The following is a 27,465-nucleotide window of genomic DNA, read 5'->3' as shown; positions in this document are numbered from 1 at the left end:
TTTTTTTTTTTTTTTTTTTTTTTTTTTTTTTTTTTTTTTTTTTGAGAGAGAGATGGAGTCTCGCTCTGTCACCAGGCTGGAGTACAGTGGCACGATCTTGGCTCACTGCAACCTCTACTTCCAGGGTTCAAGCGATTCTCCTACCTCAGCCTCCCAAGTGTCTGGGACTACATGTGCGTGCCACCATGCCTAGCTAATTTTTGTATTTTTACTAGAGACAGGTTTCACCATGTTGGCCAGGATAGTCTCAATCTCCTGACCTCATGATCCGCCTGCCTCGGCCTCCCAAAGTGCTGGGATTACAGGCATGAGCCACTGTACCTGGTCCAAATTTTGTTTTAAGGGCCTTCCTTCTATGTCATTTGAACCATCCTCTCTTTTAGGATCTCAGGTAATGGGATCCTAGTTTTCTTTTCTCAGAACTTCTTCGCATCAAATTCTGTAATATCTCTGGTAATGTCCAACTTTTCCTGCCTTTGCCACATCTGGCATCCAAGATGACAGAGTCACGTCCTCCAGAAGTTTCTATCATTTCATGTAGTTCATTAAGTTCTTCCTATGGCTGAAACTTTAATCTGAAATGGCAGTTTCCTATTGCCATCACCTCTTCCCAAGACTTGAAATTAATGCAGTTAGAACAAGAGAATGTTCAAAAAGTCTGGGAATTTCTACACTGGCCTGTCCATTCCTACTTTCTAAGAAACTGTCTCACTTTACATGACCCTTCTTTTCCTAAAGCAAACCAGAATGCTTAGAATCCACTCTCTACTGATGCCCCTGAAAACAGTTCTAAAACTTAGGTCTACAGCGAAAAGCAGCTTTAAGCCCTAAAGAACTTTTCTTTGAAGTCAGTTGGAGGCTTTGAAGTCAAGGCTTTGAGATGCAGGGGCGGTAAGAATTAATCTAGCCCTGGGAGTTTGCCTGCAGCTTTTACATGGGCTTGTGCAGCTGAGGGTGAAAATCTAAATTTGAAGCAGGATATATGGAAATTGAAAAAGTCATCTGACCCACAACCTAATACCAATATTTCAGAGATTTCATTAGTGGTGGACATTAAGTGTTGGAGGTGCTTTTAGAATCTGCAGATCTTTACCTATTGTTTCCAGATCTTGCCTCATTGAAATGCCCTTGTTAGGGCCTATGATCTCATTCCCCATTGGCCTTCCAGTCATATGACAAGATAACACTCTAAATATTAGCACTGTCCTGTTTCTTCCCCTCTAGCTTATTTCTACCTGCATCTTGAAATTATACATTGAACCCCTTTTCTACTCAAAACCTACATATATCTAATAAATTCCATCATTATGTATTCCAGTTAAATGAAAAATGAGAAGTACCCCAGAAGGGGGAAACTGGACAATATAAACATGAATAGTTTAATAAATTAAGTATTCTGGCTCAGTATGGAGAGAAGAATGTATGTTTGATTCCCCAAAACTTGTAAGATATACATTATAGAGTTCTCTAATTAAAATTATGTATCAGTCGGTATACCTATTTAATATTACTCCTCTAATCATATTATGCTCAGCACATAATAGACTTAATAAGACACAAACCTTTTTAAGGAAGCCAAACTATGAAAATTCTGACAGTTGAAAATGTTTTCATCACTTCAGTATGTAGGCTAGAGGAACAAAGCCCCTTCAAATGCAGCTTCACTTTATAATTGAGAAGCCTGAGAGGAGAAAGGCCTTGCCCAAGTTTAGATGACAAGCATATGGCAGGGGTGGCACTGAATCCCGAATCTCATGATTCCCAGGTCAGTTATGGGTAGCTCTTGGTAGAGGCAAATAGCAAGTGAATCTGGAAGTCAGCTGAACCAGGAGTTCAATGAGAACCCCGTAGGCCTAGGTTAACCCTACGTTATCTAAACAGTTGCTATGATGATGGCCTACCTTTGCAAAACCTGAAGGTGTAGATAACATTCTCCCCTTCAGACTGCTCAGGAAATAAATGTAGTAAGCATATCCCCAGGTGTCGTATTACTTGACCCTCAAACAAACCTGTAACATAGAGCAGGTACTATTATCACCATTTTACATGGGGAGAAACTAGAGAAATGGCCTACTCAAGGCTATATTGTTGGCAGTAATCGGCTTCACAATCAAGACACCTGCCACTATACCTTCTGATGTTCCATGATGCTTCCGGAAGCAGTACCCTGAAGGACCTTGGTATATCGTTTAAGATACCTGTAGGAATCTGGCTGTACTCACTACCATGGGGCTTGTGGTTTGTTAACATAATCTGGTTTGGCTCATGAAATACTCGCTCATCTCTGAACAGTGATCTCCATCAGTAACCTCCACCAGAACTCCCTTCTGTGACCTACCTAGGGGTGACCTATGACCATTTAATCCCCAAACTAACATTGCTTGTGATGTGTGCATCTGGTTTTAATGTTTAGCTTACTAATTCCACAAAACTCTGATAGCAAATCAATGCAATCCATTCTGCTGATTTTTCTGCCTGTCCTTTTGCTAGGCCAACCTGTCTTCAGGAAGGTTCATGCTAGAGAACATCCGATTCTCTCTACTGTAATCACCATTACAGGTACTCATTTCATCATGATCCTTGAAAACCAAAGCCTCCAAGAGTTCTTTAATATTAAAGACATTAGAGTCATGCATTTTAGCCCCTCTCCTCTCTAAAACATTGCTAAATACTGCTGCGGCTTCTCTGGCAGCCGGTGGTACGGTGGATCACAACAAAACACAACCACGTGAGGGCAGAAAAGGAGCAGTGAGAAGGGGCCATCACCGGCCTGCAGAGAAGACTGATCCCATGGCCTCTCTCTCCTGAGTTTCAATATATTCCAGATTTCTTGCAAATATTTCATCTCACACATCAGTTTTTATCCCAAGTATAATGAAGTTTCTTTATTTGAGATGGGGATTCTCTCTGTCACTCAAGCTGGAGTACAATGGTGGAATCAGTCACAGCCCACTGCAGCTTCAACCTCCTGGGCCCAAGGGATGCTCGCACCTCAGCCTCCTGAGTAGCTAGGACTATAGGTGTGCACCACCATGCCCAGCTACTTTTTGTAATTTTTCTAGAGATGGGGTCTCACCATGTGGCCCAGGCTGGTCTGGAACTCCTGGGCTCAAGCAATCCACTCGTCTCTGCCTCACAAAGTGTTAGGATTACAGGAATGAGTCACAGTGCCCAACCGTGAAGTTTCTTTTAAAGCTGAGCTGTATCTCTTCCCAGAGCCTGCCCTTGCTGCCCCCAGGCAACAGGATGTTAGCCAGATATGCACAGATGATAGTACATCTGTGGGGTTTCTCCATAGGGGAAATAAATGACATTGACGGGGTGACTAGAGGATTACATAGCTGTCCCAGATCTATTATAGGTTTAGAGCCCAAATATCATCATTAGAGATGATATTTGGGCCTATATCATCAGTCACTTTAGCCTCCAATCAAAGAGGCCAGCCACGTGCTAAAAACTGTCAAGAGAGACCTCTGCTTTCTGACTTGTCAGCCTAGTTCTGAGTGGAGGATCAAAATGATCTGGAGCAAATTGTCCCACCACTGGCCTTGTATGCTTCTCCAAATTCTACATTGTTTGTACAGTTTTAAAATGTGACTACATTAAAGACTCTCAGCAGTGTCCCCTGAGGTAGAGATCTTGATAATGAGATGGACCTTATAGGTTGTGTTGTTTTCACACTCCCAGTGCTTCATCTCTTACACTGACACTGCTTCAAAATGCAGCTTGAACCAGAGAGCATTAGAAACAACTTTCTCAAAATGCTGCTTTTCCCAGATGCCAAGTACCTATGAGCTTTCATTATTTGCTATTGTTTGCAAAATCAATTACTCAGGAGAAGGGAGATCCCCCACTGGTGATTCTACTCCAGGATTGTTTTATGTCCTGTCAATATTGATTTTAACAGTGGCTGTTAATTATGCATTTGATCGAAAGTTGTTTGGCTTGGTTAAGACTATGATGTTATGTAATTTATTCCCAACTTCTCAATAAAATATGGTGAATTTTAAAAGTGTGCATGTACACTCAGGAGAAGAAAGAGTATATTTTCCATCTGAGAAATAAAACTGAAACCACAGCATGTTATCTCACTCTGCAGAAGTAAAGAAATGAAACTGACCTCAACCATAGTAAAATGATCCGCTTTTGATCCAATGCTCAAAGAGAAAAGGAAACAAAATAGATGATTAAAATTTTACAAATGCTGTTAAACCATTTCCCTATTCAACAGAAAGTATCTAAAGACAGAAAACAGTTCTGTTAAAAACTAGACTTAGCTCTCATTTTTGCCAGTCAAAAATCTAGACCATAAATTTGATTTTATCAGTATAACTGTAGAGCAATAATAGAATCTATACAGCTGCCATTTCTCAGTTACATATAAATAAAAGTTTATAATAAAGTCAAAACGGCCCTGACCCTCCCATGACCCTGTACCGTTGCACTTTGATTTCTCTCTGCCTGAAATGAACCTCCTTATTCCACCACCTCCTAGCCATCCTCACCATTACCTTCACCGGGCAATCTTCTATATGTGCTTCAAGGTCAACTTCAAATAGCTCCTCTTCCCTGAAACTTCCTTAAGGAAAGGAAGGCTTCCTTCCCTGACTCTCTTTAGGCCAACTGAGTTGTTCCCCAACCCTGGTCCCCTAGTCCTTATCATGCCTAGAAGTTGTCCATCGTATATTCCTGTCCCCATTACATCATAAGTTCCTGGAAAGTAGAGGGGGAACTGCTGACAAGGTATGGAGTACAATGACATGTGCTCAATGAAAAAGGGATCCTTTTTTTATAGGTTGAGCAACTAAGAGACTTTATTAACAGTGAGTTGGAGAGTCACACAGCAAATACGTACTGAGCACCTACTATAGTCCATATAGTGTAACAGGTGCCAGAGGATGCAAGGATGGTTCAAAGCAAAATGAAACTCACTGTTCTATCTCAGTGAGTTTATGTGCTGGATATTTATATGTAAAGATAATTAAAAATTTTAAAAACAGCATATGAAAATGTCCATGCTTTATACATGCAACGAATATTAAGGAATTAATATAAGGTTAGCGTGGTAGTTCTTAAATCTCCTCACTTACGAATAGGGAAATAGTTATTTCATACCAGAAGTGGTGGGGTTTTGAAAGATAAGCAAGATTTAACCAAATGAAAATTGTGAAGCTTTTCCAGGTGAATACACAAAGGGATAAAAGTGTGAAATTAAGAAATCCAAGTCCCTTTGAAGCAAGAGTGTAGCAAATGATAGAAACGGTGTGCCTTACTCTTTTTTAGGTTCATATAAAATAAGTTAACACTATATTTCCTTAATTTTTGTCATTCCCATACCACTTTGGTTGCATACTAAGTATGCTATTTACTTAATGTAATTTTTAAAATTGCCTCATGTTTATACTTTACTTTTTTTTTTTTTTTTTGATGGAGTCTCGCTCTGTCACCCAGGCTGGAGTGCAGTGGCACGATCTCTGCTCACTGCAAGCTCCACCTCCTGGGTTCACACCATTCTCCTGCCTCAGCCTCCCGAGTAGCTGGGACTACAGGTGCCCGCCATCATGCCTGGCAATTTTTTTTTTTTTTTTGTATTTTTAGAGACGGAGTTTCACTGTGTGAGCCGGGATGGGATGGTCTCGATCTCCTGACCTCGTGATCCGCCCGCCTTGGGCTCCCAAAGTGCTAGGATTACAGGCGTGAGCCACCGCACCCGGCCACTAAGTTTGTTTTTAAAAGAAAACTTTAAGTCACTAACACAGGAAAACTAGTATCGTTTGCCACAAATAAAAAGTAAAATTTAAAAATTTTTTTTACAATGGAAAAAAAGTTATTAAATTGTAGCTAGATAATGGCAAATGCCCTATACCTGAGAACTATTGTGACTGTCTATCTTAAAAGGTACAAGTCCAGATATTAGAAACTAGTTACAGACGTAACAGCACCAAATTAAGCGTTTCTTCCTGATCAGGACTGAAGGATTTTTGGAAAAGAAAGAACCTTTTCACTCACTGTATGATTTGACTTCATTTACTTAATCCACATCCAGTTATTTAATACCATGATCAAAACCAATTCCATTTTATGAAATGCCGCGCTTAACAATGCTACCACATCACCTTTGTTTTGTAATTTCTCTATTTTTTTCTATGCAGATTGCCTTGAGTCCCATTAAAAGCAACTTGTCATTTATAAGTAAACAACAAAAAGAAGGCTATAATAAATATTCTCCCCCAATAGCTTCAGTTTAAATAGGTGTCCAAGTTGTAATATTCCTTCTTCTGAGAAAACCATTCTTGTTCTATGTAAGTCTTCAACTCATCCATGTTCAGCCAAAGGTTCGAACAAAGATGCTAGCATAAACTACTGCTACGAAAACTACCAATAACATTATCCTGGGTTCAAGGATCAGAAAGCAGTGGTAATCAAAATTATTAACTTCAGTGCTGGATAAACTGCACTTCATGTATCTCAGTCAACTCTCTTGACACACATAATTTTGCAAGGACAAATCTTGGAGAACCAGAACCCTTTGCCCTCCCTTGGGTCATAACTTCCCAATCCTACTATAAAAAAATATTACCACTTTTATCCTTGCCCCTCTCCTTTGCCTCTGCTAACATTCAGCAGCTTCTGGCCACCCAAAATCATTTATTTTTAGTCTTTGTCTAATTTCTTTGGTGTCCTGTAATCGCTGAGGCTAGGAAAGCAGATTTTAAAATGGGCTTTTAGGAAGACACTGTAAAATGTATACTAAAGAATTAATCAATATGCTACATTCTGCTTTTGCCTTTTGGTTTTGACCTTTGAAATAGTAAATGCTGGCAGTGCCTCTAGCCTGTTCGCTCCCTGCCCTCAGTGGGCGGCTAGCCTAGGAGGAACCATTCCCTGCACCAGTTGCTAAAGCAATAATGGAGCCACCATAGCACAGTCCGAGGCCATGGGTCTTTGGAGGTAATGGGAGGTATGGACTTCTACAGAAGCTAATGTTGGAGTGCACCAGGCAGGAAGCCAGGACCAAACATCCCTTTTATTGGATGTCTCTTCAGTCAACAGCCCCCTGTTGGAGACACTTTGTCCAGAGGTCCTAGAAATGAGGCCATCAGGGCTGAGGTCTTTCCATATCACTGACACTGTTTCACTAGAGACAATGTTCCTTCCACTTAAATCTAAGAAGTAGTAGCTTATCTAGTTTCAGCATTCTGGGCCTAAAGGATAAGGGTAATTATGGGACCAGTGTTTGTCCTTCTTACGTGCATGGCCTTTTCAGTCTGGGATGTATCCTAATGACCTTCACACAGAGAGAGCCAACTGTGAGCTTCCCCTCATTAATGGGCTCTTGGATCCATTAACATTTTCTCAGCACCCACTATCCTCTCCTGGACTGTAAGCTACACGGTGGTTCTGGAAATAATTATGCTCACATGGTCAGTGAGTATTTTAACTCCCAAAAGGCCTCACCCTCACCCTCCCTGTTTACTTTAAGATTAACATGGACAAGGTTTTCCTAACAAATTTTGGCTTTGCACCAGATAGAAGTAGCACTGGAGCCCAAGCATCCCACAGAAACATGGAATGGATGTTTTGCTGGTTAACTTGCAACAGGGTCTCCTGGCAAGAGGGAGGCTAAAGTCAGAATTTCCTATTCCCCATCTCTTTGGACCTCAGGCATTTTCTGTTGTCCCTAGAAAGTAGAGAGGAAGAGGCCAGACTCCACCATCTCTCAGGGTCACTTTCAATTGTGTTTCCTTGTGGTCACGTCCTGAAAGAATGTGTACAAACAGCCAACTGAGCCAGCATCACAGGGAACAGCTGGGTGACTCCCTTAACATAGACAACGTACAGGCAGAGTCTTTTCTCAGTGATATACCCCATACATTACTTTTCCTCAGTTGTACTTTTGCATGAGCTTAGATTGTGAGACATTATTAGAATCACTTGCTGTCACAGTGATATGCTGCCTTACATGCCAAGTGTCTGTCCAGCTCTTCCCTCCAGCATCATGATCTCACCCAGGGCGCTTTAATAGGTCATTAGGGCTTCCTTCCCCCTTGGCTTTCCTATGGCAGGATCCAGGGATTTTCAAATGAAACAGAACACAGTGCTCACTCTTTGATACTCCCGTTTCACAGATGAATATGATGACAAGCAGCCACTGACCAGCAAAGAGGAAGAGGAGAGACGCATTGCAGAAATGGGACGCCCCATCCTGGGAGAGCACACCAAGTTGGAAGTGATTATTGAAGAATCCTATGAATTCAAGGTATGCTCACCAACACTGCCCACCAGGAGCCAGGCTCATCTTGGGACAGAAACTGTTCATGGTGTTGGCTGAAGCTATAAGGTCCATATGAAAAGAATGGTAGATGTAATTTCAGGAACAGGCTCATGAATTGAGAGCCTTTGGAGCCAAATTGGAATTATATAGAGTTAGTCAGGAACCGAGGAGTCCTGTACACCAAACAGCATCAGAACCAGGGCCCAGCAGGAGGCATCCATGACTGCACAAGATCAGAGGTGCCCCAAAGGGAGGGTTTAATCTGAGGGGATAGCAAGGAAGATGCAAAGATGAATCCTAAGAGATTATTATGTGTGGAAGAAACCAAGTTCTATTTGAAAATGCTAATAAATCTGTCAGAACAAGGCATTCACACTGCTGAAAATTAGGGGGGCAGGTTTGTTTTGGATGGGGATAGTAATGTCTCCCTATGGAACATCCCACTGACAAGCTCTCATTTATATGTAATCATCCTCTTCAGATCCAAGCACATTTAGTACAGTCAATATACCGAAGGTATAGTGCCTACAACCAGAGCTTACAGTTGAGCTGATGAAATTGGATTCCCAGTTCTCTATATGATAAAAGTTATTTTTGCAGAAGTTCAATGTGTGGGCCTCGAGATGGAGCTTAAGACTTTGAAGTGAAATTTCCTGTTGATCCTTAGCTGCTCCCTCTGTCCCTGTGTCCCCTCCCATCCCTTCTCTCCTACGTAGTTCTAGCATCTGGGAAGACCATAGGGGGAGAATACACCTCAGTTCTGCAGTGGGATGTGAAAGGTGCATCCCCTCTCTTGCTTTCCAGAATTACAAACCCAGAGCACAGCAGTATTTTACCTGCTTACTTTTCAAAAGCAGACACTGTTCCTGTTTGAAACACCAGAATGAAGGTTTCAAAAGAGAGAATCAGACCACCACTTTAGAAGTTTCAGATTTTGTCTGGACTTCTCATAATAGTCCACTCTTTTCCTTTAGCTGGATCCATTAATTATTTTTTAATTTAGTTCACAAACGGAGGTGCCTGATAGGAGACAGGTGGAAAACAAAATGTCTTTGAAATTAAAGTGGAATATTTTAAGATAAAAATGCAATTAAACTTTAGGCCACTGAGAATCTATCTGTTAACTCTTCTTTCACACATTTCCATAGGAGGAGGGGGTTGGGGGGTAAACACTGGAACCAGTGCTTTCTAGGCAGATCCCAATCATTAGAACCCCACCATATGACACAGAACTTGGTTTGGTACATAACCATGCCCGGAATGTGCACAAGTTCCCTGCAATTCCAGAAGTCCGGGAATATGACTGTCCATTTCTGGTGATCCATCTACTCATCTTTTCTCCATGTGTTCAACCTCACTCTTCCTCATTCACCTTCTTTTCATTTGGAATCAGAGAGCCTGGTGCCATTTTCTGCAGCAGAGATTCTAGGGATTGGTATTCCTGAAGCAAGCTTGCCCCTGCCCTTTGCCTGGGTTATCCTGGGGAATTGTATGTTCTCTACCTTATGGGATAATCCCCAACCTTCCCCTTCCATGCACCCATGACAGGAAGAGCAATCATAGTGACTTCCTATAAGAAGCATTAAGTTAAATAAGACAGGGCACAGTCTTCCAGGCAGCAAAGCTTTTTTGGGTCCAAAGTCCTTTCTTGTAACCACTACAGTGATCTGACCATTTGAAAGTCCCCCGAGTCTCTACATGAAACCAATTGCTTGGGGTACTTATCCTTGTAGGATAGCTTCCATAGACTATCTTCTGTCATCTCTTCAAAGTTCATCAGTGTAGTTACCATTAATATCTATAGGGCACGTTAGGGGCATGTTTTAGAACTGCCCTTAAGTATCAGCTTTGATTTTATATTATTTAAGAAATTTCTTTTCCTAGAACATAGGTATTTTAAAGAACTTACTCAGAGCTCCCAGAACTGTGCTAGAGACCCAAATCTGGGTGATACCTTACAATGGCCCACTCTTCTTTACCCACTGGGTTCTTGTTTACTATGGTGTGACTGAGGACCTGGTTTTACTAACACCCATGGCTGAGGGTGAGGTTTTCACAAGCCTTTGAAAATCTAGTGCAGTGAAAAACTGGTCACTAGCATTCAGGAACCTCCTAGGTAAATACAGACAATAGTGTCCAAGATCAGGTGTCTGAACTATATCTTTATTCACTCCCATTTTTCCCATAGGTCAAGGAAGAATACACACACAAATTAAGTCCTAGGAAGAACCTTGGCTATACTATAATCCCCCAGGGTTAACATGAACTACAGTTTAAAATCTACCCTGGATTTTACACAGAGAAGTTTAGTTTATCTTAAAAAGTTGTTCTTTAGCAGCTATTTCTTGCGGAAAGTCTGTGTTCAATGTTAGAGAAGTTTATCTGTTCAATTGTGTGTTTCCCAGGTGATGGGATACTCCGTCATGGATTCAGCACCAAGAGTGCCTCTTTGGAGAGAACTGCCCCGAGTTTCCATTACATTAGGAAAAAAGGAGGTCATTTCTTACTACATTTTACAAGGCACTTTGAATTTGTATCAGTGAGGATCGTCAGAGTACTTGATGAGATGTGGCTGAGTTGAGAGAGGAAAGATGGATGCTGATTATGTACTTCAAGTTATGGTGGCCAAGAGCAGTGATGGTTACAGCTGTTTTCAGGGGCACCAGCAGTTCTAGACACAAAGCTAGAAGCCAAAAGCTCATCACCCTAAGGACATACAATTCAGCCAAGAATAATGTCACGAATACAGAGTGAGCCAGTTGGAGATGGGCCATTTCATGCGTATTATCGTCTCAATGTTTCAGGTCTGTTCCAATGACTCTTATGGAGCAAACATACTTGATATTATGATTTGGCTTTGGCCTTAACACAAGCCCTTTGGAGAGCATTTTGCTTACTCCCAGTTAACTGAAAATGGGCTCTCTTAAACCATAGTCAACTCAGGTACATTGCATAAAACACATACAGATTTTGACCTATGGCAAACAATGTGTTTTCTGCCTCTTTGCAATTAGTGGAAATTCGAGGATGCTCTGACAGTAAGTGTGGATGTTTGGTAGACTAGTCACTGTGGTAGTTTCTTGGGAAGAACAGCCTCAGTGTCTTGGAAATGACCCCTTCTCCCTGTAGTTGCCATGACTTGTGGTAGTGCTTTCAGTGCATCTGCTTACTTAGTTTTCTAGTGAACGTTTGGCTGCTCCCGTTGTTACGTTAACTGAATTTAGAAAGCTAGAGAGTGCTGATTGTACAAAACAAGGTGCTTAAAAAGTTCCAAAGAAAAATAAGGGGTATGCAGCATGGTGCCAGTAAAGCGGGGTAGATTTAGGGCAAGGTAAACTGCAATGTGCCCTAAACCATAAGAACTGACCTTTTCTTCTTGTCTTTTTGTCTATTCTTGTTTGCAATAGAAATAGGGTGAACATGGGATTCTCTAACAGGCAAGAGGCTGACAAAATAGTACCCAGAGAAAAATCCATTTATTAATGACCATGCAGCAGGCAACCTGGAGACTCCATTATCTGGCTACGTTTCATTGATAAACAAAAACAATAGTAATATTTCTTAGCTTCATAATGTGTTTGTCACTTCCGGCTATTCGCAGATATGTAGTGCTGAATAGGGCACATATTAATTCACTTGCAGATGAAACACTACTGATAAAACCAGTAGAGAAGCAAGTTGGTAAAGCATTTGGGGGGATGGATGGGCTTTTGCAGCCTCTGCTATTCTAAACACTGAGGCTATTCTTCATTAGTCAGTGAAGGAGACTTGTATTTGCTACAAAGGAGTTTCCATTTCAGAATGTTTCCAACTAAGGACCATGCTTGTTTGCATAATCATAACAGTGTTTGATGTCAATACTGTTGTCCTGAGCCTAACATCTGCTACCCTTTATATAACTCTGGAGTTTCAAAATCAACAAGGTCTTAGATTTCCTGAGGCCTTAACAAACCCAGCATTTATTATTCTTTTCAATCTTTCTAGAGTACTGTGGACAAACTCATTAAGAAGACAAACCTGGCCCTTGTGGTTGGGACAAACAGCTGGAGAGAACAGTTCATTGAAGCTATCACTGTCAGTGCTGGTGAGTGCCTGTCTCTGCATATTATAAATTACAATTGCCCAGTCTAAGCTGAGTTTTCCTACTGTGACTACTTGGTCTATGGCAAAGCACCAAAGGGCTTCCATGGCAAAATTAGGAGAGAAATAAGTGTATTTGTTACATGTATGCACATTTTAAAGACTAAATTGACTATCTAGATGAAGCAAATGTCTTCAAACATGACATTTTTCTCCATCTATATTGCATCTTTCTCTCTGGAAATAGACAAGATAAATTTAAAGCGTTTTGTGTCTCTAATTCATGAATAGCCGATCACTAGGCTTTGTCTGGAAAATTTCCTGTAAGCAGCGCAAAGGTGGCCAAGTGAAGATCAAGAAGAAAGCAGCAAAATCCTAGGTGGAAAGGGAAGACATTAAGACACTTGACCATGACCATCTGCATCATTTTACACTCTCTTCAACAACATTTAACAAATACATGTTTGCACTGGCTCTAGAAATAGAAATAGAATTACATTCTGTTTCTTTTTGCACAAGCAAAGTACAGAGTTTTATTTAGGAAGAGCCTACAAAATGAAGTGTTTTTCGAACTCAAGTAGTCAGAAACCTGAGGGAATTAAATACAGAGAGAAGCGTCCTCTTCCTGTATTATCAAACCCTGTCCATTATTTGTGTGATTGTATAACGATAGAGGAAAGTCCCTCTTAAAGATTCATGAAAGCAATGCTGTCTTCGGATTTTTTTTTTTTTTTTTTTTCCTGTTCTTCTGCTCCATCTACACTGGCTCTCTTTAAAGATCCCTGCAGGCTCATCTTCTGCAGTTGCAACTAATTAACAAAGGTAGAGTTTCCTAAATATGTAGTGATTCCCAAGCTGTAAAATTTGGAAACTGCATCACTATCATTTGGGCCATGATTTCTACCCCAACTCCCTCTTTCCAGTCTTCCACAGGGTAATTTGACACATCTCCCAAGTGCGTGGGAACAGAGGGTAGTAAAACTTTTATGCCTGTTTGTTATTAGTGCTGTTTATAATCTTGCTTTGGTTTCTTGCAATTGAGTATACAGTGGGAATTGATGAATATTAAATCGTGGGTAACTGCTCAGGAGAGTGGATTTGGAATTTGCATATAAGCTCTAATAGAAGGAGGGGTAAACTCCCTTTTATTTCTTATGTTTTTCTATAAATCTAAGATTAATATGTGAGGCATGAACTATACTCCCTCTTCACAGAACTAAGCAGACAAAAATCGCTAGAATAAGAAACTGCTGACGAAGCCAATAGTAGAAAATATTAAAAATAAATTCTTTTATGGGCCTTGACATGTTAGAATTGAAACATTAAAAGCATCCTAAGCCTTATAGTGAACCATTTCTAATAATTTCTAGGTTTTCTTATCTGCAGGTATATGAGCATCTGTATAACAACCATAAGGTGGTCATCATTCCTTCGTTTTTCTATGTCAACTATTGTTCTTGGTGCAAGGTACATGACAGCCAATGAAACAAATACCCCTGCCCAAGTGGAGCTTACAGTCTACTGGGGGATACAGTAAATCAGACAGATACATTAAAATAAAGTGTATTTATGATGATAAGTTTGTCATGGAGGAAAGCAAAGCTGTGGAGGGGAACAGGAAATACGCATAGGGTCTGCAATTTCAGAGAGATGGCCGAGATGACCCCATCAATAGACATATTAGGCCAAATTTGCTTTTCTAGCAGTGGAGTGGTTTACTTTGGTTCATTCACAGAGTTCTGTGACTCTCAAGAACAAGGAAACATTTTATGACCAGTCTACGGCAATAGAAAAGGGAAGCTTTAAACAGTGAGTGGGATTATGCTGCCAGCAAGGCCAGTGTCATATATTTGATTCTGGTGAGAATAGGTATACAGAGAAACAACTATAAAGATGTTAATACTGCCTTACTTCAAAGAGGTGGATTTTGACTTGCAAACACTTTCATATGTTGTGTTTCATGAAATCCTTTTAACACTATAATTATCCTTATCTTACTGAGGAAGAATCTGAGTCTGAGACAGGCAACATGTCCTTAGAACATAGCTCAGATCCTATATCTAATGAAGACTAGTCCAGTGTGCTATCTACTGCCCTTTAGACAGAAGGAAATTCCAAAATGAGGAAAACTGCTCCCTACTCTCACAGAGAGACTGGCCACATCACATTACTTGCGGCCATGGTGTCATCATTTCATGATGGCACTAACTCCTGCCTAGATCTTTTGAAGAATTGTTAATAACTGAGATGGGAAGCCCCTCAGGTCTTCTTGTCATGCAATATATTGTGCTTTATGTGTCTAACAGACTGCTTGGAAATAAGGAACAATTGCTTAGAAATTCTCAGGCTGCTGGGTAAATCGACCTTATTTATAATTTTGAGAGAGAACGTACCAGAAAAACAAACCCATGTTTTAAAAGCACCAAATTATACTCAGTTACATGAAGGGCAGTTTTAAAAGTTCAGTGTTTGTCATTATGATTAAATTTAAGTGTCTAAAGAATGTCAGTATTGTTATGCTATTACATAGGCAATAAAATTTGTAAAGCAGCATTTATTGAAGTCAGACTTTCATTGGATTTTAAAATTTCATGGCTAAATAGTTGAAAGTCAGAAATATTTGCCTTATTACAAATATTAAATTGCTTTTAAAGGGCTCTGCTGAGAGGTTTCTTTGCAATTTTCTGTGCAAAATTGATTCAATATATCTCACTAAACAAAAATAATGATTTTGTAAATAGGGGTTTGCTTTTCTTTCTCAGTAACTGTATTCAAACTGGTTTCAAAGTCAACCCTGTGGCAATCTTCTTGGCCCTCTGCTTTTTCTGAATTTCGTAGCTCAGTACTTGGGCATCCTATGACCATAATGATTCTGCAAACCCAGTTCTTATAATTCCATATTTGAAGAGTTAAAGGATTTATGAGAATCCAGAGATTAGGAAGGGATTAAGCAGTTACATCCTGGCAGTTCTCCTTCTGTTTCTTCCTGGGTTGAACATTAGGAGCAACGGGTTCTGCAGTTCAATGGCTGTCAAAAGCTTGCAAGGCAAGTCCAGTACCATGAGGTGCTGTTAAGATGTGCCAGCAATATGCCCTTCTCCACGAAGCCTGCATTCACTGTCCAGTTTGAATTTTTCCCAAATCTCTCTCCTTCTACCAGGGCAGAATGGTGGGTTGACTTTAAAAAATTGTGTGCCAGCTGAGATATCAAGGGAAATAGGTGTGTCAGAGAAAAGGGCAAACATTAGCTGGATAAAGGGAACCAGGATGCCGATGCCAATTCCACGACCACCGTATTGTTCTTCCCAACAGCTTTGGGCAGAGGTGAGGCAAAGGAGACAATGACTGCAAGGCTTGCTTTAGAGATAGATGTGGGTTTGTGTTCCTGTTCTCCAAAACCTCCCTGGGCGACTCCAGGAAGATTACTACACCTCAAGATCTCAGTTTGCTCATATGTAAGGTAGAGATAACTGTGCTTCATTCATGGAGCTGCCATAAGGATTAATTTAAACAGTGTACATTTTCACAAAGGCCATCTGTACATGGAAATACCAAAGTTGGTTGTTTGGGAGGCAAATCTATTATAGAACCTATAATAAAATATTACCAAATTTTGTGCAAATGCAGTTAATTCAATTTAATTACTGAAATGGCTATGGGACTAAAAACACACTGGTTAACTTCTTTCTTTCATGGTATTATGCATACCATTTTATAGATAAGAACACTGAGATTCAGAAAAATGATGTAACTACTTGCTCAAGAAGGAAAACTGTTAAGGGGCAGTGCCAGGGAACAAATCAGCCCAACAGGCTCTCCGGCATGAAGGGTGCACTTGCTTGCTGTGCCTGAGGCCTGAGTGAACACACATGCGCACAAAAACACACATGTAGAACACATGTATACACAGGTAGAGACATGCATGCATTGTGCAAACACATGAATACAGACACACATACAAATACACACAAATCAGGTACACAGATACACAAAATACACAGACATTCACATTCATATTATATAGTAGGTATTTGTTTGGATATTGGAGCTGCAGCTTGAAATAGAAAGCGTTTTTTTCCTCAGTATTTGTTAGGTCTCCTTATAGTCTAATACATAAGTTCCTTGGGGAGAATGCCAGTCAGTTCCCTAAAGAACAAAGGGAAGAATTTGTTTTCCTAGGTGCACCGATAGGCTTCTCCTGCCTAGTAATTTGTGACATTCTTTGAAGTCAACACACACCTCCCTCTTTTACCTAATATTAAATATCCAGCATTAAAGAGTTTCCTGAAATTGTTTTACTTTTGACATATTCATTTGCATATCAGACATAGTATGTATTGGCATCTTTATAATGAAAGAATACTCAAAAGTGACCCCCCAAAAAAGTCCAGCAGTCTTGGTTTTGTCACTTACCAACTGTATAACCTTGGCAAAGAATTTGACATTTCCGATTTTTGGTTTCATCATCAGGAAAAGGAGAGAGTTGGACTAGGTTAGCTCTAAGATACCATCCAATACTGAAACGTGGGAGCTCTGTCGAGGCCCGTTATAGTCCTGCAGTAGCCTTGACGGGGATTATGCTTCATGGCCCGTCTGATTTTGACAATGGAAAAACACACTTTGCCCATCCCCTGACTTACCTAAACTAAATATTCAGCACAATAGCAGCATATACTTCACTTCTGTTCTTCTAGAAGGAATGGGATGAGAGGAGAGTCAAAGTTTAGCCTCAAAGAAAGCCAAGTGAGATGACAATGATTCAGAAGTGCCTATCTTCCTGTTACATAATTGGAACTCAGGAACACCAGTGTAATCTTCTACAATACAAGGGAAGACATTCAACATGAGGCCCAGCTGGTGCATGCAGCCGACCTGTCCACACTCACTACACTTTACAGCAAATTAAAGTGACCCAGTTCCAGCTAAATAAATAATAAGTAGAGGGCATGTCACCTTAGCCCACCAGTCCAATATGAACACTAGTTCCAGTTTAAAGGATGCTTCTGTTATCAGTCCATCCATGCATGCTCTGTGGATTAATATCCTCAATTAAATTATTTAATATACTGTCGACTCAGTGGTCCCCTGGACAATAATTCACTTGACTAATTGTCAGCCTGAAGACTAATCTACTCTAAAACTCTTAATAAAAATGGTACCTCAAATGAGTTTCAAGGGATTGCCATGAAGTCTGGTCTAAGCAGGAGTCTTTTCAGCATCTCCTCTGTTACTGAACATCATTACTATGGGTGATATTCTCATTACTTAACCCTTGTGATAACCTTTGGTCATCTGAAAATCCAATTTAAGCAGTTAAAAATTTTGCTAGGGCCGAGCACAGTGGCTCACGCCTGTAATCCCAGCACTTTGGGAAGCCAAGGTGGATGGATCATGAAGTCAGGAGATCGAGACCATCAAGTTGAAACCCCGTCTCTACTAAAAATACAAAACATTAGCCAGGCATGGTGGCAGGTACCTGTAGTCCCAGCTACTTGGGAGGCTGAGGCAGGAGAATGGCGTGAACCCAGGAGGCGGAGCTTGCAGTGAACTGAGACTGCACCACTGCACTGCAGCCTGGGCAACAGGGCAAGACTCTGTCTCAAAAAAAAAAAAAAAAAAACTGTGACTCACCTTTTGCTTAAATAATGTTACCATTTGGCTTCTATGACATGGCTGGTACTTTGTAGGCATTATTTCTGTTTTTCCTAGCTATATTCTGAGCTATGTCGTTTTTCCCAAAGTTTACAACAGTGGATCTTGAGGCCCAGAGTGGTTACATAACTTGTGTAGGGTCACACGACTAGCAAGCGGTTAGCTGGAATATGAAACCCCATCATTGTGAGTCCAATGTCAGCAGGCTTTCAACTCGATCCTAGGTGTTCCTCCTACAACTTTAGTTTAGGTCTCAAGTGCTCACATTTCAGATGAGTTAATTCAGGACAAAAGGGATGAAGTTAACAAGTCTTTTAATCTCAGTTACACATGGGGAAGGTAAGGGTTTGGAAATGAGTGTGCAAGCCTGGGACAGAAGTGCAGAAAGACCAGGAAGAAGAGAATTAGTCCTAGAAAGCAGGCAGGATCCATTACTGGATTTCCTAGAAAGTCCAGACTAAATCCCATCATAAAGAATGCAGAGGGACTTCCAAATTGTTTTTGTGATGTAGGAATTGTATCTATATCTGGAGCTAGAAATTGTGTCAGGTCTTATGAAACAAAATGGAATCAATGCCCAGCCTTTTCTCCAAGCTCCTGGTCTTTCTCTGTGATGTTATTAGTTATCTAGGTAGGTTGTTTCATGCTTAGAATCACTGGCATGCTTGAAAAAAAGTAGACACAAAGGTCAAATAGCAATTATTTGAAATCAACAGGAGATAGGAACAACACTGCTGCCATCCAACTTAGCTTTTATTCCTTGTTTCAGTGTAGAGCTAAAATATTCCCATTCTCTGTGATAGACAGTGCATATAACATAGATGACAAAGTGTTTAAATTCTTTGTTGGAATCTTTGGCTTCTCTAGATACTTGAGTTCAATGGTCAAAGAGCCACCAATTAGATATGGGGCTCCGGACAAGACCTCTAACCTCCCCTGTGAGTTAATAGGATTAGAAGAGATGACCCTGTGAGTTGTCTTTGGGACATGGAAATACTAAAGGGTCTCTTAAAGGACGCTTCATTTCCATAAATAAAATGCCAACTTGCTTTCCGTGTAACTGCTAGTTGAAATTTACAGTTCTAATTTATCACACAAATTAGTAATTATTTTACTTCACAGATATCTTTAAATTATCCAATCCACCCTTGTCAATGATAATTTTTTTAAAAAATGTAACCTAGTTCATTTCATTTAGGACATTTACTCAGTTTGAAATGTACTGACAAAATGGAAATTTGAAATCTCAGGGAGAGTCTCTCTTCTATTTTTTTAAAAAAGATGGGATCTCCTCCGTTGCCTGGGCTGAACTGCAGTGGCACATCATAGCTCACTGTACCCTTGAACTCCTGGGCTCAAGTGATCCTCCAGTGTCACCCTCCTGAGTAGCTGGGACTACAGGCAGGCACCACCATGCCTGGCTTCTATTTAATTATTACATATCCAGCTCTTGCTAAGTGTCCCACCCAAGTTGCCACCCTGCACTTCTTGGTACACCCATCTTATTCAAAACTGCAGAGGAGGTCAGGTGCAGTGGTTCACACTTGTAATCCCAGCACTCTGGGAGGCCGAGACTGGCAAATCACTTGAGGCCAGGAGTTCAAGACCAGCCTGGTCAACACGGCGAAACCCCATCTCTACAAAAAAAAAAAAAAAAATTAGCCAGGCGTGGTGGTGCACACCTGAAATCCCAGCTACTAGGGAGGCTGAAGCACAAGAATCACTTGAACCTAGAAGGCAGTGGCTGCAGTGAGCTGAAATCACACCACTGCACTCCAGCCTGGGCAATGGAGCAAGACTCTGTCTCAAAAAAAAAAAAAACAAACTGCAGAGGTAGTATCCAAACCACAGGTCTCATGCCTGTTCTTCTGCCTCACATTAACTCTATTTATCTGTTGTTTTACTATGTTGGAGGTTTTTCTAACCTGTATTCATTGCATGTAAACAACTATATATTTGAAGGTTGTTTACTTCACCAGAATTTATGTAAGAGAGTGATACAAAAGATTCAAGTACCTTTCAAGAAATACATGCTTTCTGTGAATGTCTTACCCCCAATAAAGAATTTCCTTTTTATTAATAAAAAGAAAGAAATTTAGGGCTCTAACTTTAATCAAGATGCAATACCTACCTTAGAATACATGTTAAAGTGTGTAATTATACTGACTTCACAATATGTCACTTAAGACATTTGATGCTTAAAATATACTGTTTAATGGTCACGTTAAGTGAATTCATCCTTGATTAGAATTGGATATCACAAAGTAAATCTTAAAGTTCTTATCAGAGCCTCTTTTAAAACTGCCCTCATTGGAGTATAACTTATCTGTAATTTTAATTTTTACCTTTAATGTATAATATTTGAAAGCTAGCATTGTATCTTTTATAAAACCTCACAATGCCACTCACTAAACTTTAAAGAAAACATGATAAATTCCTAAAGAGAAGCTTTTTTTCCCTAGAAAATTAATTTTTATCATCTTGCAACTGGAAGATCGTAACTATATAATTCAATGGTTTCTAAATCGCTTTGGCCATTGGAAAGCATAGTCTTTTTTTTTTATCTACGTGTTCAAAATTCAGTCAACTCAGGTGACTAAAAGCATCCTTTATTTCTGCTTCAGACTTTTTTTTGTCCTATTTTTGTCTTAAAATATCTTATGCTCTATTAATAGGTACAGATCTGCTCAAATCCTCTTAGACATAGGAAGAATCTAAATTTGAAAAAAAACAGCAGCAGCAAATCTGCCCTTTTCATCACTTTTTCTCTAACACCTAAGACAGTGCTTGGCAATAAGACGGGCTTGGCAATCCTAAGTCTTTGTTTTATAAAGAATGAATACATTTATTTGTGAATTAAAGTTTCCCAATCCCTATATAACTGGATTAAAAGACATCATCATACTGTGTCTGATCTAGAAAACAATCTACATAAATCCATACACACACATACACACGCCATGTTTCCAAAGAAGTTTGAGACATTTGTTTTCTCTGTATCAAACTTCTTATCACTTGACATGGAGATGTGAACATTCACATATTTGTACACATAAGATATATTTATCTGTGTATGTGCAAATTGGACATGCAAATATAAAAGGACATTTTCTGTCAATGTTCTTAAGTATTCCTAGTAAAATTTCACTGTTATGTAGTTGATAATTATGATCCTAAGAGGAAAAGCAGAGGGCATGAGTAAGAAGAAAGAGAGTAAGTTCCAGAGAGAAACTACTTATGGGAGATATTCTAGGGACATACTAGTAGGTGAGCAAAGCAAATTTAGGATATCTATCAATCTAAAAATGCAGCAGTAGCAGGAGAGAATGTTGAATCAGGTAGCTACAATTTCCACTTCCAGAACAAGGCAGGCCAGAAACACAGGTGGGAGCACGAGAGGATGGGAGAAAAAAAGCAATTATTTTCTGGCCCCTGGATATGCTTTAGCTGATATTTCTGAAAAGAATATTGGCTCATTGGGCTGTTCTTCTCTTAAATTGCGTATTATAAAATCTTGAGGAAAACACCGTATTGAAGGGTTCTGGAATGATTCAGCACTCTTATTTGTAAGCCCAAAGTCGTGTCTCGAATGCGGCTTTGTCTGGGGCGGCAGCAGCTCCGCTCTGCAAACAATGCACCATCACTGGGTCCAAGAGCTCTTTTGTTGGCATGGGCTACTGCAATATGAATACAGTTTTAGTTGTTGCTTGCAAATCAATGCATGAGGGGACTTTTCATCCCCAGTCGGGAGCCTTTGTATACTGTTTTCAGTAGGGGAAACACTGCAGCCTAATCCAAAGAAGTGGAAGGAGAAAACACCACATACAAACACTTTCCATAGGCAGAGAGGAGCCACATAAAAGTGACTGGCGGCATTACTTCTTGCTGTTCACAGTCTGCTCTCTTGATAAAGACCTTGTCTTTCCAACTCCTGCAATGAAAAGCCACTCGCCTGAACAAACCTTGGCTCATACATCCCACCCCCATGCTTCTCCCTTGCCTTGCCTTTGCCTGGTCAGGTCTGGCTGGGTGTTGTGTCTTATGGCCTGCTACACAGAGCATCTTAGAATCCTGGCAATGAGCTGGAAAGGAGCTGTGATTCTAACCTCCCCTTGCCTTTTTTTTTTTTTTTTTTTTTTTTTTTTTAACAAATAAGAACCTGAGAACAGAGAGAGGGGTCTCCTCCAAGATCACGGAGAGACTGTTTTAGAACCCAGGACTCCTGCTGCACCATACAACATTGCTCATTTTTCTTCTGGAGTTATAGAACCAATGCCTTCACTATCAGACACTCCATGGCTGCCCCGATATTACCTACTGACCAGTGGGCTTCTTGGTGATGTGATGCCTTAGGATTAGACAGAGCAAAGACTGAAGCTTTTCTGGCCAACACCTTGGCAGCACTGAGTGAGAGAATGGTCTCGCAATTGGTGAATAGTTGTTTTCATATCCACACAAGCCCCACAGCAGCCTGGTGCAGTAGCTACTCATGAACCCATTTATGACAAATGGAGAAACAGAAGTTGGGATTCCCACCCTGACCCATGAGGGTTGATTCCCAAGTCAATCCTCTTTCCATCTTGTCACGCTTGCCTCCTAAAGTTTAATGCCAGTAGAACATAGGCATATTTCCGTTCCCTAAACAATAGTGCATGAGCTATTTTCTCTGCATGGAATACTTTCCCTCCATACCTGGTTATTTCTCCTCACTGAAGTCTTAGCTCAACTGCTTAGCTCAACGTTATCAACTGCTCAGAGGGGTTTCTCACCCTCCCAGTCACCGGATTTCATTGTATTCATAGCTCATATCAATATCTGAAATTATTATATTTGTTATTTGTTTACTTTGATTACTGTCTCCCCTTGCCAGAATGGAAATTCCATGAGATTGGGGATCTTATTTTTCTGCATTTGCAATACCAAGAACTGTGGCTGACACACAAGTTAACAATAAATACTTACTAAAGAAATGAGTGGCACTAAGAAAGTCAGTCTTCCAACCACCCCATTCCCTTTGAAGATTTCCTAGAGTTCCAGGTTAGGGGTTCAGCCTGGGCTTGAGGTGCAAAACAGTGACCCAAAATATTTTAGAGTTCAAACCTATAGACTTAATAGAATATGCACCAGGCCTTGACCAAATAAAAAAGATAGGCCACTGACTTATTGATAATAAGAGGGAAAGAGAGATTTTCCAGATGGTTGATATTGAAGAAAAACACCACAACATCATGATGCATGTTGTGTACTATTTATGAGAGACAAGAAAGCCACAGCAGACAAACAAGATTATCAGCTCCCACCTTAGCCTACCTTCCCTCTAAAAGAAGTGTTCACCCACAGTGAGGGAAGGAGAGTCTCCATCTGAATTCCACTAATCAACTAATTTCCCTCAAACCAAAACTAAGTTTACTACAAGTAAGCATGTAACTTCTCTTAAAAATACACAAGCATATAACTATTTGTATGTATATAAGCATATACTATTGACTATAGGTAAGCATATAACTTCTTTTAAAAGTCTTGTTTATACCTTTTCAACAGCACAAAAGAGAAAGTTGTTTTTGGCTATGCCTATTTTCCAGAAGGAGAAACTGAGGCACACAGAATCTGTGAGGTGACCAAGAACAAGTAAATCATGGGACCTTACGGTCAGTGGAGGGCCCTGTTTACTGAGATCTCATTAAAAATCACAACAGAAAAAGGAAAGAGGAACAGGCAGATGAGGGGTGCCTTGAGCAACTGCCATCACTTTGTACTGTGCAAACCGACGTCATCATTAGACTATTACTCAATTTGCATCACCACTTTGCTGGAACATCAACTTTCAAACCCTATGTTCAGAACAGAATCCATTCAGGTGATCCTGAGATCAGGAAAAGAGTTATGAGACTGTTATTGTCATTGCTGAAGAGCCAGAGCCCTTTCCGTTTGCTCCCCAGAGAGACAGATGTTTGCCACCAAAATGAGGAGAATCCCACTTCCCAACAGGGCTGAAATAAATCATGAATAGAGGATTTGCCTAAAGATGTATTTTTTAAAATAAAATTCTAGAAAGAATAAAACTGAGCCAAGCATTCATTCTCTGAAAGAGCACTAGAATATTTTGTGTATTATATCATATCCAGAGAGTTAATTTAAGGAGGAGAGGTATTTCCCAGTTACACTTTTCATAAAACAATGCTAAATGAGCTTACATTTTATCAGAATGAATTCTTGCTGTACAAACTGCAGAGACTTTTCTCTATGGAAACAATGGGTCATGTAATTGTAGCGAGGTGACAGAGTTTTAGATCTCATAAGCAAGTCATTTAAATTCTCTGAGCCTCAGATTCTTCATCTCTAAAACAGAGAAAATAATACCTACTGCAGCAAGCTCCTGGGAGGATAAAGACTAAGTGGGATGTACACTTTTACCTATATGCATAAAAGTAACACTCAGTAAGTGAACCTGAATTCATAGATGAATCACAGCAGCATCTTAAGAGGCTCTGGGCAGTGTTTATGCCCCTCTGCATGAGGAGCAGCCCTGGGTATACATCTACCCTTTATATACATGTTAACATTCTCTAGGACATAACATTGATATGTTTGTTGAAAATTACAGGGTTATCACTGCCCAAACAGTTGCTTCAAGACTCAACTTCCCACTCTACAGGAGGCTAATTTAGACACAGCTGCTGATATTTACAAAGTGTTATCAGAGTCCTCAGGCCAGTCTTAGAACCTGGTGTGCCCACATACTACCCACTGTAACTAAACCATCTAAACTGGCAGGCGGTATCTACACTTGCTGAATATCAATTCTACTCGACAAAGCCTTATTTCTTAGGTATTCAAGTATACAGGGAATGTTTCTCTATTTCAGGAGCTTGGAATTCTGTCAATCCTACAATTAGTAAAGGGTAAGAGAACACTCTGAATTTCAAGATAAGAATCTTACCCTAACTTGGAGTTATTTTATAAACAACCAAGCTTGGGGCAAAAACACACGTGACTAATTACGTTAAACTGTAATTAATTAGGAGCACTCAATTCATATAGCAGAATTTTTTTTAGGAACAAGAGACACTAATCAGTTTTCAGCTTTAAACAGATTCATTTTGGTAATAATCAAACTTGCATGGAGCTAGAACTCCTTAGTGAATCCATTTTTCATTTTGACAGTGGCTACATTTGCTGAGAAATATTTCTGTCACATTAAATATTTCTTGTGCTATGTTACCATCCCAACAAAGACCAACATTATGGTCTTTGTAGATGATTTCATCTAGATATTCATTCATTTCAGCCAGGTTTAAAAGTTATTTATAGACAGTGAGTTGCCTTCTTGAGGCCCTTTCCAATACTGTCACACATCACCTGGCCCAAACCCCTTAAGAAGTAGCAGGATGGCCCACAGATTAGCTGTGGCTTGGAAGAAGCAGGTAGGGATGGCTAATGGAGCCTGTATAGTGTCTTCTCCATTCAAGAACAGTCCAGTAGTCCAAGTTACAAATACTCAAATTTTATGTACAATAGTATTGATATCCAATGCGAGGGATCTAGGTTGTGCACTCCTTATGAGACTCTAATGCCTGATGATCTTTCACTGTCTTCCATCACCCAAAGATGGGACCATCTAGTTGCCAGAAAACAAGCTCCAGGTTCCCACTGATTCCACATTATGGTGAGTACATAATAATAGAAATAAAGTGCACAATACATGTAATGCACTTGAATCACCCTGAAACCATCAGAATTGTCTTCCAGAAAACCAGTCGCTGACCACTGGCCTAGGGAATGGGGGCTGGACAAATGAGTAGAACCTAACAGCCCAAGCTGACTGCCAGAGACTCTAAACCTGGATTGAGATTATGAGTTCCCTAATAGCCGAAACTCTGAGAAGTGGCATAAGTAACCATTCGGCAGAGAATTTTTAAAGAAATTCACATTAAGCAGGGGTTGAACTTGGCACAGTCCAAAACCCTCCTGAAGCTTTAAGTTCAGGTATTTTCTAAAACCCACGTTTCAGTTGGTAGAAGAAAATGCCTACATTTTTGTTCTGTGCACTGGCAACTCATAGATCTAGGAATTTGAACCAATTGTTTTTTGAGCTGTCTTTGATAGGAAGTGTCTTTCAATATACTTAGAAGAAAAGTTGTTTACATCATCTACTTTGCATAAGAGAATATGTTAAGTACTTCCCACCAATTAAGTTATAGAGAAATGTTTATTGCACATCTCCAAAATACAAAAAAAAAAAAAAAGAGAGAGAGATAAACTCTTGTTTGGGAATAAATCTTTGGGTTACTGAATTTAGTGGCAGAGTGGGAAGAGATGATAATTGTTTTCTCACTAGACATAAGGTAAAAGCATGTAAAAGGGAAAAGAAAGAGAAAAGAAGTTTCAGGTCATTTTATGGGCAAAACAGTAAAAACCGCTGGCCCTTATGGTGTCACATGCATGCACGGTTTCTCACACATACACAAACAGATATACAGAGATGCAAACTAGGGAACAAAAATGTATCAACTGAATCACCATTCTGTTTTATTTTTCTTAGCTGATTGCTAAGGTCTTTCATCTTTTATACTTTATGATTCTCTCAGAACCTTTAAAGCAAAGAGAAACAGAAATATATAACAGGAGAGTAGAATTTGATTTGTAATTCCTGTATGTCAGGTTGCAAAAAAAGTCATAATTCTGGAGGATAAAGCCTATTGAGTGCCCGGAAAGAATTGCAAGTCAGACACATCCACAGATGAACAGCAGCATACATTTTCCAGACTGCTTTACATACAGACTTGTGATGATTCAGGCCACTTTCCCAAATTCAATTCATTGCTAGAGGCAAACCAGGATGTTTGATTCAGAGCTGGATGGTTGACCTTTGGCAACCAGAAATGGAAATAAGAACTTGTCACATCCTAAAGGAGAGATTCCTTATGATTCAACCTTAACAAAGGAGATTCTGCCACTTGCCACAACATGGATGGGCCTGGAGGACATTATGCCAAGTGAAATAAGCCAGACACAGAAAGAAAAATATTGCATAGTCTCACTTATATGTGAAATACATATATGTTTGAAAAGAGCTCAAATACACCGAGATAGAGAATGAAGCAGTGGTTACCATCTTACTATGGCCAGGCGTTGCTGGAGGCAATGAGAGTCATAGGTCATAGGATACAAAATAGCAGATAGGAAGGATGAACATGTTTAGAGATGGAAAGGACCACATGGGGACTAAAGCTAATGAAATTGTATTAGAAATGTTTAATAAGTAGACTTCAACTGCTCTTATCACAGGAAAAAGTAACTAGATGAAATGATAGATGTTAATTTGCCTCCCTATAATAATTTTACTCTCTAAATATATCCTATAACATGACATTGTTAATCTCAAATGTATACAATTTTAAACAAATGTTTAAATATAAAAAATAGAGGTTCCAAAACAGTCACACCACGATCCCCTG

At 39.9% G+C, this 27,465-nt stretch overlaps 1 protein-coding gene across 2 annotated transcripts in view; it reads left to right on the top strand.

Annotated features, from left to right (window-relative positions):
* Positions 1 to 27,465, top strand: part of SLC8A1 (solute carrier family 8 member A1) — a 344,817-nt gene that overhangs the window by 286,919 nt on the left and 30,433 nt on the right. For both annotated transcript variants that reach the window (XM_023189564.1, XM_023189565.1), the window contains 2 exons: positions 8,130 to 8,260; positions 12,260 to 12,359. In XM_023189564.1, coding sequence (XP_023045332.1) covers positions 8,130 to 8,260; positions 12,260 to 12,359 — 231 coding nt within the window. The remainder of the gene's footprint in view (positions 1 to 8,129; positions 8,261 to 12,259; positions 12,360 to 27,465) is intronic.

Source organism: Piliocolobus tephrosceles, chromosome 15, assembly GCF_002776525.5.
Source record: "Piliocolobus tephrosceles isolate RC106 chromosome 15, ASM277652v3, whole genome shotgun sequence".
NCBI lineage: Eukaryota > Metazoa > Chordata > Mammalia > Primates > Cercopithecidae > Piliocolobus > Piliocolobus tephrosceles.
This window is presented reverse-complemented; position numbering and strand designations above follow the sequence as displayed.